We start from the raw sequence: 17,446 nt of genomic DNA, 5'->3' as shown, positions 1-17,446 counted from the left end.
TAAAAAAATAATCGATAATTTTTTATATTCTATAATTTTGTCTGCTCATGAGTCATCTTCTTTTAAGTACACTGAGTTGCAGAAAGAGGGGAGGCAAAGAGGAAGAAGAAGAAGAAATGATGATGATGATGTTGATGATGAAGAAGCTTTCAAATTTCAATCAACAGAAGAAGGAAAGCTCGAAAATGATGTTTGAGACCTTTGCTCCCTTTACTGCAGGCCATTTTTTTTCTTTTTTTTTAATCCGACCGACCTGCAAAGCTGCAAAACTATATATATGTGTGCACACAATAATAATATTCAATATTAATTACCCAACAAATATTATATTCATTTTTCTCATTTCTAATACTTTCTAGAATAAATTTGGAACAGTAAAGACATTATTTGTTACAACTTAATTTAATTAATGGCATATATATCACAAATTATGGTATGATTAGTCATTTAACTTATTTAACGTGGAGGCATTTGCTCGGTAAAAGTTATTTAAATAATTATATCATTCCATTCATTACTGAAATACTAAAATACAATTTATTTTAAATTATTATTATTTTTTAAGTTTTTTTTACCAAAAATCCATCATTTGAATTATACATTATATACGAATAAGGCCAAAATTAAAGGAACCAGAACACTTACAGTAGTATTATTTGAACATTTTAGTTATGAAATTTCTAAGAACTTATTCGGTAGTGGGTTATTTAAATAATCAATGAATTATTTAAAAACTATGATGGGTGATCTTTAGAAAGTGGATTTTTTTAAGAATAAAATTTAAAAAGGTATTAATATATAAAATAATTTATTTATTTTTTAAGTATAAAATATTTTAATATTTTAATAAATAAAGTATGTAATTTGAAAGTAAAACAATGTTTCAATATGTTTCTCAACTAAAAAAACCCTACGAAATATCATCTCATCTTAGTTTATTGGTTTTGTGTTTTCTTTTTACGATTCTTTCTTTCCCAATATAAGTTTAATTAATTGTTTCTTTGAATTGTTATCATTTTTGTTTGTCTATCTGTTCGTTTTCGTATTAATGCGACCTCTTCAATTATAGTTAACTTCGATGTGTATTCTCCATTCTCCCCTGCCCACCATATTTTTTTCAATGTTTTCCTTTGCATCAACATTAGGTTTTATGCTTATAGTAACAAAAAAAAAATAATGTCTACAAGTTTGACACTCTATGTAGATATGTGACATGCACCCATTTTATTGTACTTCCTTTACAAAACAGATAGTGACCTCTATATAATTGAAGGACTTATTTAACAATATCTTCAAGTTAAGAACCCAATTATTATTATTATATATGAAATAAAAAAAATGAAAAAAAGAAAAAGACAGAAATATTTGAGCTAAGAAGAAAAGAAAGTAGCTAAGTAGTAACTAGAATAGGTAGTGGAGGTTCGAGAATCAGAGAGAGAAAGTAGAAGAAGATATGATAATAGCCTAATACCATCGCCGGACGTCACTATCGGAGTTAAATAATTCACCGGAAAAGGAGGTTCAGAAGCCGAATTCCGGCGACAATTCTATGTCCCAAGATTTCCACCACCACCAAAACCATCAAGGTGTATTCAATACTTTCTCGAATAATGACTTCGAGAAAGTACACGTCTCTCATCAGATCCGAAGAGACAAGCTTCGTCTACAAGGTTTCGACATGGCCCCACCACTTTCCGACCAGATTCCCGCCGGAATTCACCCTTACGACTCCTCCTCCGCCGGAATGCTCTCAGAGATGTTCAATTACTCCTTATCCGCCGCCGCAGCAGGACCTACAACCGCCACCGACTTACTCGAGAATCAGATTTCTCATAATTATGGTTCCTCTGATTGGTACACTAACCCGAGACACAACCGTCAGATTCCAAATACAATTAATGGTGCGGATTCCATGCAACTTTTTCTCATGAACCCTAATCCCAGATCTCCTTCTCCATCTCCACCTTCTTCTAATTCTTCAACTCTCCATATGCTTCTTCCAAACCCTACTTCCTTTCACAATCCCATTTCTCCGGTTCAGATTCCGTGGGTCCCCGCCGGAGAAACCAGAGGAACTCATGTCGTCGAAGGACAGGGACTTTCTCTTTCCCTCTCCTCCTCTTTACAACGTTTGGAGGCCGCCAAAGCTGCCGCCGACGAATTTAGGATGAGAGATGGAAATATGATCTTCTTTAACCAAATAGGCGGTGGGTCTCAATCGTTCGGTTCTCCCCGGGTCGGTTTCTCTGGATCGAATACAGTTAACATGTTGAGGAATTCCAAATATACAAAAGCGGCTCAAGAACTTCTAGATGAATTTTGCAGCGTGGGGAGGGGTCAATTCATTAAGAAGAACAAATTTGCTAAACCAAATAATAGTAATAATAATAATCAAGACTCCTCCGCCGCCGGAGGTAGTGGCGGCGGCGGCGCCGGTGCTGGGTCGTCGTCGAAGGATCTTCTTCCGTCAACGGCAGATAGAATTGAGCATCAAAGGAGAAAGGTCAAACTGTTGGCCATGCTTGATGAGGCAAGTTATCTTCTTCCCGTTTACCTTGTCCATAATATATATCTTTTATTATTTTGTCAAGAATTAGAATTAATTAATTAATTACAATCCATGAATGGTTTACGAGTTTGTTGATTGAGTATGATTGCCCACCAAATTATTTATATATTATTTTCCACTGATTCACATAAATAGTTGATTTGACTTCATCCTTTATTTCAAGATTCTTGTCTCATTGATATTCTTGATCTTGCGTGATCACATGAATGTTCTTGTTTTTTCTTTGTCTTTCATTTTCCATACACAATCTATCTATTCAACTTTTTAGATTGAGATGTTAAACTGTTTCTATTAGAAATTTCATGTCATTAATTACTACATATAAGTTATCAATATTAAATTTTCTCGTTTTCCGCTAAAATAGAGTGTCAGGCTTACTTTTTACAGTGTAAAGAAAAAAAACTGTAATGCATAATATATAAAAGTACAATAATAATAAATGATGCATGATTTTATGGTCATGATGGATTGTATCAATGCAGATGGATAGGCGTTACAACCATTATTGCGAGCAGATGCAAATGGTGGTGAATTCATTTGAAATGGTAATGGGATTCGGTTCAGCTCTTCCATACACAGCCCTAGCTCAAAAGGCAATGTCTAGGCACTTTAGGTGTCTAAAGGATGCAATAACTGCACAATTAAAGCTGAGTTGCGAGTTATTGGGAGAAAAGGATTTGGGCACCTCGGGTATAACAAAAGGGGAAACCCCTAGGTTAAAATTGTTGGAACAAAGCTTGAGACAACAAAGAGCCTTTCATCAAATGGGCATGATGGATCAAGAAGCTTGGCGCCCTCAAAGAGGTCTACCTGACCGCTCGGTCAATATTCTTAGGGCTTGGCTTTTCGAACATTTTCTTCACCCGTAAGTAGTATAAATTTCATTTTATTTATCTATAATGCCTTCTTCATCAATTGAGATTATTTAAATAATATTAATATTGGAGGAGTTGGGAACAGTGATGCAGTGTCCTTGAGGGATGTCTGAGAAAAGAAAAGATAAGAAAAAAAAAAAGCTGAAAAGAAACAGTTGTCTTATATGATCTGTTTTTCTATTAGATCTATGCATAATGTAAAAAAGATAGATCTGCAAGTGATATGTAAAAGAATCTAGGGCAAGGCTACATTATGATCAGAAGCAGCTGCAGAACAATCTTTTTACTTTCTTTCTTTCTTGAGAGAGAAAGAGAGTCCAATTGTGGGGAGATAAAGCAAGGAGTTTGTTTGCATGAATCGGGTAATAAGAGAATTCTGCTGACTCTGTGACCTGTTTTCTGTGGTCTTTTTCTCAGGTATCCAAGCGATGCTGATAAACATCTCTTGGCTCGACAGACCGGTCTCTCAAGAAACCAGGTTCTCTCTCCTCTTTCTCTCTCTCTCTCTTTTTATCACTACTCTCTCTCACACACACACATGCACACAAATTAAGACACTGATATAGGGTTCTGTAAGTTGCATTAGAATCCAAAATATTTTTAAGTACAAAGATTGGGACATCAGATAAACTAACTGGGTTAATTTAAGTGTAAAAGTTTTTTTTACCTGACATAGACCTAGAGAGTAATCAAGATATTAATTACTTACAATTATGAAGAAGAAACCCTTAAAATTAGTAACCGCATGCTTTTTAGGTTTTGAATTTTCTGGGTCCACTTCCTTTTCTTTCTCTTCTTACATCTCAGTGTCTCAGTCTCAGTCACACAGAGAGGAGGATCGATACAAAGTTATTATTCTTATTTTTCTCAAAAAGAAAAAAGAATTAGCTAGAAAGGTTATTCTTGTAACTTTTTTTTTTCTTGTAGTTCTTCAACACCGTGATTTTGATTTTACTTTTACTGATGCTTCTTTTAACAAGAAGTAAAATTGGGTTACTGTGGGGGAAAACTCTCTTTATGAGTAGAAAGTACAAGAGAATAAGAATTAGAATTTGTAGCTCTCTACTATCTCCTTAAGAATTGTGTACTCAATTTGAAAAAATAAATAATTTATGAGTTTAGGTATAAGTTTAGACTAGAGAATATGAGAATAAATTTATAAGTATTTCTTTAATTAAGTTATATTTTAATAGTATTTAAATAATGAAATTGATCAATTACCTAGATTTAAACTGCAGGTGTCTTCATATAGGTTTTTTTTGTAAGTTTGTATTTTATTTTCAAGAAAAATATATTAAGTGTTTTTGAAACTATATATGAGAATATCAAAGTGAAATATTCAAAATAAGATAAGGGTAATTAAGTGCATCCAAATCTATGTTGATCTAAACTCCTTAAATATCTAGACTATTAGTCTTATTAGTTAGTTACCTCTTAATGTGTTTTTTTTAGTGTTAGTTAGGTATTACTTACAAAAGTTTATTCACAACTTGATTTCTGTTTATTTATTGATCCACGAAAAACAATCTTTTGTAAAAAAAAATTTTGTATCAATGTGTGCCTGGATCATCTTTTCGACATCTCGACTAATTATATAAGAATACTATAAGTAGGAAATTATCGGGCATGACTGCCTATTTCAATCTCATTGTTTTCAAGTTAGGATTAAGCACATTAACCCTATAGGATTGAGAATAATATATCCCAAGATAACATAATTAAGACATAACTGTGTGATGTTTATAAAACATGAGTGATGTCTATATTAGGAAATAATTGATAATTCAAATAAATATGAGGTTATGAGTTATAGTTATCTTACTAGGTATTCTTTTAAAAATATCAATTTGGATATAACCAACAACTCCAATAATTAAATAGGACAACAACAACAAAAAAGAGAAATAAAAATTCTCAAAATAACCTGAATGGAGATTGATTAGACTGACCCATTAACATCGTATGGGTAAAGCTAAATTAATAATTAAGTAATATACTTAAAAAAAACAAATCATATTATAAGTAGGTCCCAATTAATTTATAGGGAGAGTATTGAAACAGTAAAGATTAGAAAAAATGGATTAATTCGTCAAGTAACCTTCAATTTGAATGCCACCAACCTCAATGAGTCCATGCTGTATTGTGTACCATGAATAAAACAAAACCTAAATTTCATCTGTTCCAATCACTTCCATTTTTTCTCTCTCTACTGTTCTTATTTAATCTGTCGACTGCTAAATTGTGCTTTGGACCACAAATGTTTGAATGGCCCATCTCATCAGAATCCTTCAAAGCATCTAATGTTTTTTGTTCGGATGATCATTCATTTATATTATTATTTTTTATAAATATTGATTCTTGATAAAATTAAAAAACCATTTAATTTGTCATCACACTCTTTACAAAAATACAATATATTTCATTTTTAATAATTGTAATGTATCTTTAACATTTAGACCAACTTCCTAACCTAAACCTGTACAATTCTTACCTTTTCTAAGGAGGTGTTTTAGAATCAATCTCATTTGAGCTATCTCACTACTCAATCTTAGTGTTGTGTTTCCTAAATGGAATCTATTTAATCAATCAATTTCATTTTTCAATAATTCTATTGCACTAGCTAGCTCTTAGAGCATCCATCTTTGAAGAGTGGGCACATTTGAGCAATTGAAATCACTTTTGTATTAGCTTTTATCGTCTTTTTCAAATCATTTCTTTCGTTCTCAACACATTGTCATTTTTCGATCAACATGTACATATGAGCGAATCTACTAATAAGGTTACCTGAGTCATAGTCTAGGTGGCCCAAAATATTTTGTATATATCTAACTAAGTGACCTAAGTTAATTTTGTTTTGTTGCTTGATATTATTTTCATTGTAGCCTGGATAATTTTTGTGAAAAAAATTTAGTTCTGATAGATTTCAAATTCTAACATTGTTTTGCATATACAGTACATGAAAGGGGGAGCAAACCATTTGCAAACTAAGTTGTGGGCGGCCACAAATTTTATCAAATTAAATATAAAAAAAAAATATGCATCAATGAAAAGAACATGCATGTCATTAATGCTAGGGTCAGATTGTATATAATCATGATATATCTGAAATTGCATTGGAATAGAGTGATTAACAGTAAATGGTTGGTATTTATAATTAATTTGCAGGTATCAAACTGGTTCATTAATGCTAGGGTCAGATTGTGGAAACCCATGGTGGAAGACATGTATCAACAAGAGGTAATAGAAGATGGAGAAGAGAGAGAAACAAACCCTAATTCTCCTCAAATTTCTTCATCTTCTGCGACTGCTACTGTCACCCCTTTGGCCACAGCATCTATTGCTGCTACAGCCAAAATCAATGCACTTGATAGTGACCCATCACTAATAGCAATCAATAATCGAAGAAATTGCTTCTCGGAAAACCAAGCAAACCAACCACAACAACAACAACAGCAACCTAATATTATTGTCGCTAATAATTCCTACTCCATTCCAAACCAAGCTTTGTTATCTGCCGATCAAATCATGGGTAATTCAACCCTTATTAGGTTTGGAGCTTCTTCCGGCGACGTCTCTCTCACTCTAGGGCTAAGGCACGTCGGAAACCTACCGGAGAAGAACCCTTTCTCCGTCACGGATTTTGGCGCTTGTTGATCATCTCTTGTGAAACAAACTAGCTACGATCCAAACGGAGTTTATTTGATTATTTAAAGAATGGACATGGATACGTTTATATATAATTATGATGATTATGTGTAAGGCGGGGAGAGATTAAAAGAGTATTATACGTTTATGGAATGTTGTTATAATTGTATAGCACATTAAAATTAAATTATTAGTCTCGTATTGTTGCACTTTTTTTGTTGGATTATTATCATTATTATTATAAGTGTAATAAGTAACATATGGAGGATGATGCATGATACCGTTAATTAATTAATTAATCAACTTGTTTAATGAAATAATATATATTCATCAACTTGTCACTTTTTATGTATTTTTTTTTGTTTTAAAGTCAATATATCTGTTTTTTATGTACAATTTTATTTTATTTTGGATTTTGATGTTGACCATGTAAATTTATGTTTTTTTTATTTATTTATTTAATTTGTTAAGAAGTAATTAAGTAGGAGTTTATCTTGATTTAAAAATACTTTACAAAAATGTGAATAGTAGCAACAATCAAATATTTTACTATCAAAGTTTTCTAATATATCTAATTATGATTGAGAAACAAAGATAATGAATAGTTACTAACATTGTTTTTATATATATTTTTGTTTCATTATTGCTATGTTGTTGTGTTTAAACTATTTTTTCATTTTTAATATAAATAATTTTTTTTTTTTAAAAAAGAAGAAGAAGTTGTATTTCCTTTCTAAAATAAATAAAAATATAAAGAATTGTCAATTAACTAAAAATAATATTTTGATGAGCTGAGTAATTTTGTTTAATTATTATTTTAATTATTTAATCACTTAAATTTATAATCTCATTTATAATTTTCAAAAAAAAAATCAATCAAAATATACTTCACTAAAATTTAAATTAAAATAAATTATAATAATTCAACTAATTAAAATTTTCAATTATTTTTTTAAAAATAACTCTAAGGCCTTGTTTGGTTATGCGTTTTTTAAAACTAAGAGAGAGAAAAATGGATGATGGTGATGATTTTGAAGAGGTAATGATTAATTTTGATAAAAAAAACTTAAAAGGTATTAATATATATAAATAAAATATAAAATAATAATTTAAACTAAAGGATATTTTAGTATTTTGGTTAATAAAATGAATGATGTGATCTGTGAGAATTGATTAATTGAAAAATTAATTTGATAAAAATTAAAATAAAAACTTATAGAGAACAAGTCTAACAAACCAACCATTTAAGAATTAGGTATTACTATATTAATTAAAAACACTAGTATGCAGCTATGGTAACAGTAGCCTATCATAAAAATCTCAGGTGATTGTGATTTATTTATACATGTATATATAAATAGGTCATTTTCTATAGTATACCTATAAGTCTTCTCCTGTAAATTTAGTTACTTCACTCCTTTCCCTTTCATAGGTTACTGTTTCTTTTTCTCCTTCACTTTACAATTCATTAATATCTTTGTTATTTCTTTTTCTAATCAGAAAAATAGAAATTTAAACAATTTTTATTATGTTTTAGTTGTGAATATTCTAATCAAATGGTGAAACCCTCAGATTAGAGCTAAGTTTTATACTGGGTTTTATAGATTTTTATTAAAAATTTCAAATATCAAATTTTTAATCACTTAATTCAAAAACACTATATTAATTTAACCGATTAAAAATACAAATAACAGAGACCAATTTTATTTTAAGAAAAAACCCAATAAAATCCCTAAAATAACCCAACATGAAACAATCTAGCTCTTTACATTCTGATTCCCGGTTGGTACAGTTATGGAGAAAATATATGATTTGATGAAGGAAATGAATGATATATATAAATAATTAATTAGATTTCTCGATCGGTTCTTATATATATATATATTGATTAGTGGGCTACAGGACCGATCCAGTCTATGTCCTTTGTTCTGTCCCCATCATCCCGTTGGTTGTTTGGTTACCACATTAATTACATATTTACACGGTTAAGGAAATTTGAACATTTTTTTATATACTTTAAAATTATTAATCAAACACATCTTCCATCATCTTATACAAATGTAAATTATGATATATTTTTATTTATTTATTCAACATATTTCATTTATAATGAAAATGATGAATATTCAAATTACCAACCTAAACTCATTTCAACTCAAGCCATGTAACTACTTTTCTCTTCTGCTGTCTATTTTAAACCAACAACAACGGATACGACAAGAGCAGCAAGAAGAAAGACAACTAACCAGACGGAGCAGGAGAAACAAACGAAACAACTTCTATAGGAAATTGATTGAGTGTGATAATTAATCTTTAGAAAAAGAATTAGATGCAATATAGTTAGACTTTTATGTCGATCCAAATGAATCGTCGAATCTTTTCTTGACACCGAAAATACATATTTTTATTTAAGTAAAACGACACAAATATTACATTAAAGTAAAAGAAATCACAAAACATGAAAATAATAATAAGAAAAAAACACGTTGTCTAAAAAACTATTCAACTCGTAAACCTCTAGAAAGACAATTAGCTCATTGAACTTATCATTATAATTCTACAGTTTAGTTTCTTTTCAGTAAGAGTTATAAAAAATAAATAAAAATGATCAAATTAATTAGGTATATCATAATACTCACTGGTAAAGTCATTTAGGCGGTCGATTTAAGGCTCCCTCCAATGGGAGGCATTCAAAATCAGAAAAAATAAATAAAATAAAGTATATCCCTATGTCACTATATATTTTAACTTACTAACTATTGAACTAAAAAATAAGAATAAATTAAAATTTTCGATTAAGACACTCTAATCTTCGTTACAAGTATTGGTCATACTCATTCAAAACACTCAATAACATGCATCACTAAATGCATCTAAAATGAATGAAATGTTAATATCCAACTTTAGCTTGTGCAAGTTGACCGTTATTGAAAGACTAAATGATCCAATTAATTGTTACCCTAAAACTTTCCCTTTAGATGTTTCAAGGTTTTATCTAATGAATTAATTTAAAGGTAATATTTGTATATATTGAAATTAAGAGGTTATAAATGTTACAATATCCTGGTTGGATGGTCTTGTCTGTCCATTGCTTTATAACATTGTCTGTACTCTGTACTGTGTGTGTGTGTGTGAGAGAGAGAGAGGAGGGTCAGCTTCAAGGCTGGACTGCATTCATAATCATAAGAGTGAAAACACTGCAGAATGGTTTCTTTGTCTTTCTCTTCCTCAAACGACAAACCCCACCTGACCTTATAATTTATGTACATAAAATATTGAAATATGTATTTTTTTTTTTTACAATTATATATGATAATAATATGAACTTAATTCATAAATTCTATTAAAAAAAAATAGAAGTACATAATTCGTAAACAACACGCGTCAGACACAGAATACGCAAAATTTGTCGCATGACAAACTTGAATCAAGAATATCTGACGAGCTCGAAACCAGGACCTCTCAAGAAAGTTGAGATATCCATATCTTGTTTCCGCTAAACTAAATGAGAGATTATATTTATAATATAAACCATATTAATTGATTTGTCACCTTATATATATATATATATGCTAATTAATAATTATAAGGTAGTTTAGGGTTTCATTTAATTGGAATTGAAATGAATTAAATTGGAGGAATCATTTTGTTTTGGTGTAAGAGGAGATATTTGTATGGACCACGGACCGTCGTTATCAGAAAACTGAGACCACATACTACTATTATTGTAGATAGACGACCACTCTAAACTTTTATTTTTTTTATTTAAAAAACCTATCTGTCTAAATTCAAATGATTCCCTGCCTTCATTTTTGTGGCATATTTCAATAGTAGTCAACTATAAAATACTATTTTAATATTATATATGGTAAATTGAACTAAAAGAACACTTAAGTACTTCAGTAAAATATCAAGTGTTATAAAATATCAATTAATTGATATAAAATTTGATTTTTTTTTACATTTTTTTGATCAGATATAGTTTTTTCTTGAAATATCATTTTATTATATAGTTCAAATGTTTCGATAACACAATTGATTTTATTATCAAATTAATTTATATAAATGTGGAACCATGCATGAAACACAAGGGTGATCGAGAAACCATAATGAACCAATTTCTTGCCTGAATTAACCATTAAGAACCTCAATCCCCTCCAAAATAAAGCTTAACTAAAATTAAATTTTAATATTTTACTGGAATGAAACAAAGAAGGTAACATATATAATATGAAAAAGGAGAAAGCAAGAAACAAACAAAGCAACGAAAATGATAACAAATAACAATAACTACAACACAATCGATTCACAACGAAAAACAATTGTGTAAACGTTAAAAAAAAGAAAAAAAAAAGGTTATGTGCCTGGATGGGCGAATAGTTAATGCTGCGAGAGGTTTGGGTGGATTTTTAAAAGCATACATATATTGTAAGTAAAACTCAAATCTAGATTCTCACAATTCAAAAAACAATCGAATTTGTCAAATATTTTGTCTGAAACAAGGGTCTATAACAGTTGAAAATTGGGTAGGAAAGAGTGCCGCAATATATGCTGGAAAATTCTTTGCAAAATTAAACAGTAGTAGGAAACAAAGAATAATTGCAAAATCCACTAAAACTTATGTAAAAATATAGTGAAACGTATAGCATAGAAGATATTTTCTCTAAAAAGTCTTAAAGTCGGTTTGGATTTATGAGAATAAACATGGTTTATTTAAAAAATGTATTAATATATATAGTGATAAAATAAATTTTAATTTTTCAAATAGAAAGATATTTTAATAGTTTGATTGATTATTTGAGTGATGTGATTGATGAAAGAGACGATGAAATGATATTTGATTATGAATGGATTGAAAAAAATCAACTGAACAAGTTCTTAGTTATTGAAAAATGGAGTGTTATTTGTTAGAGAACAAATTGAAATTCAACATTGTAAATACACTTTTAAAAAATATCGTAAAGTTTTGAATTCATAATTCTTACCGATTTTATCTTAAACTTTATCACAAAAGAGTTTAATACACTATAGTGACGAAGGCTCAAGGTTAGGTTGGTGACGAAATTATTACTATTTCTAGTTAATTTCACGAGCACTCCAAGGACGGATCGACCTAGTTATAGGCGCCACGACACACCTCTTAAATCTCAAACGGGTTCCAAGATTATCCCCTACAGAATTGTTTTGAAAAGATAGAGTTTATTAATAACAAGGGTAGAAAATGATTTATTTTTTAAATTATTTTATTAGAAGACAACGCACAAAAGGGCAAAGGAGCTACATGTGTTCAAAAGAAACCAAAGTGACAATAAAAAATGAGAGATAAAAAATGACAAATGAAAATTAAGAATTAAAGTGCAATGAAATCTGTGGTGAGGGTAACCTTTCTCGTAAGCGATATTCAAATTTGACAGATTAACCAATTTTTCTTGCCTGTGGGAATACGCCTCCACGTTCGGATGAGAGAGTTGCCGTCGGGGATAATATTGTTTCAGACTGTATCTGCATTGTTGCAGACTCCTAATAAGGTTCTAGCGTTCTTCGCCATCTAAATGTGATAAACAATATTGGCAAAAAAACACTTGAAGGTATTGGAGTTGTTGCCCTTGGTTTTTGTGATGGCGAGGTCCTTGATGTCGGTCCATTCGTTTGGAAAGCTAAGGAGACTCATTAATGCAGAGAATCTGCGTCAAAGTAAAGAGGCGAAAGGACAGTTCCCAAGGAGGTGTTCAAGGGACTCCTCATTTCCCAAGCAAATGAGACAATTAGGGTCAGGAATGCTCTTGTACTTTTTGATCCGACCAGGTATAGAAAATGTTTATAATATCTATTAATTCATTAACATCATTGAACCACTGATATTTACAAGATTTTGTAAGTTTTTTCAAATTTAGTAGTTCAAATCACTTTTCATACTAACCTAACAACTTATATTTTTTATTTTATTTTTACTTACCTATTTAATTAGGTGCAGAACTTGGCCCATGACAGACTTAAACTCAAGACTTTAAAGAGGATGAAGATATATACTAACTTGTACTTAGTTTAATTCATTGTATAATTTTGATGACTTCATTCAGAATGAATTCAATCAAAGTTTGATTTCATCCATTCTTATGTATAAAATCTCAAAGATTCAATTCAATCTTCATTTTAGGTAAATATAATTATAATCATGAATATTAAAATATAAGTCCAATTATTTCAATAAATGTCATTATAATAATATTTGTAAGGGATATGTAATTAATATGTTATATGTCATTATATTAATATTCAACTTATTTTCAATTTTTAATATTTAAATTTTGGCCCATTTTGTTTTACCCACTTTTAAGTTAGTTGGGCCAGAGTCCAGACTAAGATGGCCAGCAGGCCCAGCACCACAAAAAAAAAATCATTTTCCTAATTTTATAAGCCTCCCCAATAAATAATTATGCATAAAGATATATTTTTTTCTCATCACATTGTAGATGAGATTTTAAATATTATGCCTTTGAATATTTGATTGTATATTAATTTTGTTAGTGGCTATTTATTATTATTTCATAGTAAACAAGGAAAATACAACCAATTTAGTTGACTTTGTAAGATAGTAATATAATATAAAAAAATAAAAATGGAATACAAAACTCAAATTACTTATTAACATCACAGATAATAATAATAATAATTTTGTGTTTAATGATAAAATTGGAGAACTTTGGAAATTAATACATAAACAAGAAAAAGAAAAATACTTTCATTCCTATTTTACATTTTATTAATTATCTCATTTAATTGACTTTAATTTTTAAATATTTATATGTTTTAAGTAAAGATCAACTTAATTGTATAAGATCAACTTGATTAGATTATTTTAATTTAAAATATTTCTCCAAAATTAATTCTTTATTAAATCATCTGAGTTCTGACTTTTCTGACCCAATAAGATGGATCAAAACTGCAAATTGCTCATTGACTTAAATAATATAATCATTTATTTATTAACATATTTTATTGAACTTTAATTCAACAGAAATATGACAGATAGGCCAATAAATTAAAATCAATTTAAAGTGTAATATATAATTGACCTAAAAGAAAGTATATAAAAAAACAAATTAGACAAAAAGCATATCCGCCTCTGAAATATTACATTTAGAGAAAATATACCCATGAACTTTTATTATATTTCATATTACTCTTAAACATTCAAATTTGGAGCAAATTGACCCAAAGTTGATGTCTTCTAATTTACAGATCTGAATAAGATAGGTGCCCATAGATATTTAGATTGGCTATTTCCAACCAAAATTTATTTAAATTTACTTTATTTAAATTTACTTTTCAATCTAGAATTAAATATATAAATAACCAAAATAATACATTTTTATAATTAAATATTATAACTAGTTTCTTAATACAAATATGAGGCCAATAAATCAACTCCTTTTTTTTTAAACCTTAAAAATCAGTGCTTGTTAAATATTATTCCTAGTACATAACATTAGATTAAACATCCAAACTTTCTTAAGTGAGAAAACAACAGAAATCACAACAATCTCGCCCCGATCGTGCGAGAATCGTAATCGCTTCTCGCACGATCGAGTAATCGCAAGTAAAGTTAAGCGTATGGTTTAACGAAAGTCCTTCTCCACCACACCTCGAACGCCTTCTGAAGATTCGGGCAGTTATCTCCTGCCTTAAGAAAACTTCCCAACCAAGCCAGCAAAATGCTCTGCTGATCCTCCAAAGGCAATGTAAGGATCGTCCTACCTATCCCTTCCTCAACCGCCTTCCTATCGAACGATCTGCATCCATGTTGCAACCAGCTATAATCATCGATCAACGGCTGCAGCCATCTTTCCAGCAATAGATGCCTGATTTCTTTAGCAGGCAGCATTTCTCCTCGTCCAATCCCAACAAAAACTCTAGCAGTTATGCAGCTCACTCGGTTACGAGTCACAACCGGTGTTTGATCGTGAAGTAACGCTAGCTCATCTTGGTTAGCCCACATTATAGCAAACTCATCAGCCGCTTGTCTGTCAGCCAATATCTCGAGTAGCCAAGTGAGATTATCCACATCTAGACCTATCTGTTTCTTGTCTGCATCCGCTTGCTTGAATTGGTTCAGTAACGAACTTAAGCAGCTCTTACAAGAGGAATAGATTGTTTGAATGTATACTTCGGATAAACCCGAAGAAGAACTTGTAGAAGCATTGTTGTTTTCTCGTAAGAGCTTCAAAACTATAGCTTTCATCTCCCTTCTTCCTCGTTCTTCGCTGCTGTTGAGAACTAAGTCAATTATGTGAGCAATTGTGTCCTTTGGAGGATCGGTGTTTTCTGAGGCAATCCGTTTAAGGATTGGGGTTACCCCAATACCTTCTTCGCGAAGACGAAGAACTGAAGAGACCACTCTCTCTTCTTCCTCGTCTCCTACCCATGGTACAGCTTCTAAGTATTCCAAACACGAGTTTATGCAGGTGTTGAATCGAAGCAATTCCGCCACCTAAGAAATTAAAAACCCATTCAACAATTAAGGAAAGACACAATTTTTGTGCACTGATCTGAGTTTTGAACAAGAACTTTCTCATCAAAATTCAAAACCCATATCAGAAGATTCAAACTATATAGGTAATTTTGAAGTAATTGACCGATAGGATTGATTATTACCTTGAGTATTCTTAGGACCCGTGAAACGTTTTGTTTCATCAACTGTTGTCTCAAGTCTTTGCAATACATCAGTCCAACTGTTTCAACGTAAATCTCAATATCCTCACAATCATCAATTTCAAGAGAAGACGAACTTGTTTGATGCTGCTGCTGCTCCGACAGTTTGTCAAGGAAGAAACCGCTCTTCTCTAAAAGAACGTTCTTGTGAACGCAGAGCTTAACAGCGAAAGTCTGTTTTCCAAACAGAATGACCTTAAGATCACTTGTCCCAGGTTCACCCAATTCAATCGAGACCTTTCTGGGTGCATTTTCAACCTTAGATCGGTTTGTTCTATCACTACTAGCTTGTGCAGGATTATTATTAGTAACGGACGGCGTGGGATCTTCTGTTTTGTCATTTGAAGAAGAAACCGGAACTGGAACTGGAACTAGAGGCGGTTTTCTCTGAGGAGGAGGGATCTGTTTCTTGGAGACAGGAGGATGTTGTTTGGGTAATTTGTTATGGGTTTTGGTTGATTTTTGGAAAACAACAGGAGAAGGACAACACCAAAATCCTTCAGGGGTTACAGCAATTGGAACATTTCTAATCCTAGTTTGACCTTGTTCTATCCTCGTCAATCTAATCTCAGCCATAACAAAAACAAAAAAAAACGATTTTCAAACCTAACAACTAATCTAGCTAGCTCATTTATTCTAAACTCCAAATTAAGATGAGATGGGTGATTTCAGCTTATCCAAAATAGGAAAAAGAACTTACCAATTACAAATGGCTATATATGTCTTTCTTCTTTCTTCTTCTTTCTTCTTTCTTCTTCTTTCTTGTTCTTGTTATGTTAGAAATCTGTAATGGTGAAATGAATAAATGGAGCTCCGGTGTCAAGCATGAAGGGAACCAGCGAACAAAGAGATTTACAGGGTGGAATGATGAGTGTTTCTCATCTCATTCCTTCATTTCCTTTCCTTTGTAAAAAAAGATTATAAATTTGCTTGTGGGTACCGCATCTTTACTTTTAACATTATCTATCTCTGCAAATGCTTTTCATATTTCCTGTGGGTCTGCAAATCGCATGTCTTGGCATCTGTGACCTCCAAAGAACTCTCCTTCAAAAAATAAATAAATAAATAAAGGTTATAAATTAATCCCCATTATTTAAACATTATACTAATAAACTATACTGTTTTGGAAAAATATTTTTAAGTATTAAATATTTGTCTTCTCACATACACATTACAAGAAATTAATAAAGTTTTTTGGGAAATGGAGTTGAAATGATTAAAAGGAAAAGGCACGCCTGGGCCTGGGCCTGAGCTTTCAATAGATATAGATAGATAGATGAACCCAATAATGTTTCATTCTTTCTTAGACACTAAAGTTCTCTATCGCTTTCATTAATGTTCTTATATATAAAAGGACAAAATTGCCCTCCATCCAAAATAGATAAGGCTAAAGTGATTGTTTTCAATTTGTAATTAAAATATCAAAAAATGGCTTTACTCAATATTAACAATGAAAATGACATGTTCTGATTGAGATTGTATACCAAAATGAAGGTTTTGTAGTAATTTTAAGTATTAACCATTTTGAAGTAAAGGAAGGAAGCTAAATTGACATTAGGGTCACATTTGAGTCTCTGACAATATTTTTTTTAAAAAAATTATATGAACTAGAATGATACATCACAACTATGGTCCTATTTCAACT

At 30.8% G+C, this 17,446-nt stretch overlaps 2 protein-coding genes across 2 annotated transcripts; one reads left to right on the top strand and one right to left on the bottom strand.

Annotated features, from left to right (window-relative positions):
- The first annotated feature begins 1,387 nt into the window (after window positions 1-1,387).
- LOC124913695 (BEL1-like homeodomain protein 2) lies at window positions 1,388-7,300 on the top strand. The gene is made up of 4 exons (XM_047454109.1): window positions 1,388-2,530; window positions 3,052-3,434; window positions 3,862-3,922; window positions 6,610-7,300. Exons 1-4 carry the CDS (start codon window positions 1,550-1,552, stop codon window positions 7,096-7,098), a joined length of 1,914 nt encoding a protein of 637 aa, XP_047310065.1. The 5' UTR covers window positions 1,388-1,549; the 3' UTR covers window positions 7,099-7,300.
- Window positions 7,301-14,500: 7,200 nt separating this feature from the next.
- LOC124913696 (BTB/POZ domain-containing protein At3g50780) lies at window positions 14,501-16,804 on the bottom strand. The gene is made up of 2 exons (XM_047454110.1): window positions 15,745-16,804; window positions 14,501-15,580 (listed from the first exon to the last, which is right to left on the bottom strand). The coding sequence occupies exons 1-2, from the start codon at window positions 16,375-16,377 to the stop codon at window positions 14,696-14,698; spliced, it is 1,518 nt and encodes a 505-aa protein (XP_047310066.1). The 5' UTR covers window positions 16,378-16,804; the 3' UTR covers window positions 14,501-14,695.
- Window positions 16,805-17,446: the final 642 nt, after the last annotated feature.

Source organism: Impatiens glandulifera, chromosome 9 (assembly GCF_907164915.1).
Source record: "Impatiens glandulifera chromosome 9, dImpGla2.1, whole genome shotgun sequence".
NCBI lineage: Eukaryota > Viridiplantae > Streptophyta > Magnoliopsida > Ericales > Balsaminaceae > Impatiens > Impatiens glandulifera.
This window is presented reverse-complemented; position numbering and strand designations above follow the sequence as displayed.

What these genes read in the sequence shown, in the direction of transcription:
- LOC124913695 (XM_047454109.1), top strand. Translation starts at nt 1,550, where the DNA reads ATGTCCCAAGATTTCCACCACCACCAAAACCATCAAGGTGTATTCAAT. An exon ending in TGTTGGCCATGCTTGATGAG is followed by an intron (nt 2,531 to 3,051) that starts GCAAGTTATCTT and finishes GTATCAATGCAG; the next exon opens with ATGGATAGGCGTTACAACCA. An exon ending in CCGGTCTCTCAAGAAACCAG is followed by an intron (nt 3,923 to 6,609) that starts GTTCTCTCTCCT and finishes ATTAATTTGCAG; the next exon opens with GTATCAAACTGGTTCATTAA.
- LOC124913696 (XM_047454110.1), bottom strand. Translation starts at nt 16,377, where the DNA reads ATGGCTGAGATTAGATTGACGAGGATAGAACAAGGTCAAACTAGGATT. An exon ending in GGGTCCTAAGAATACTCAAG is followed by an intron (nt 15,581 to 15,744) that starts GTAATAATCAAT and finishes TTAATTTCTTAG; the next exon opens with GTGGCGGAATTGCTTCGATT.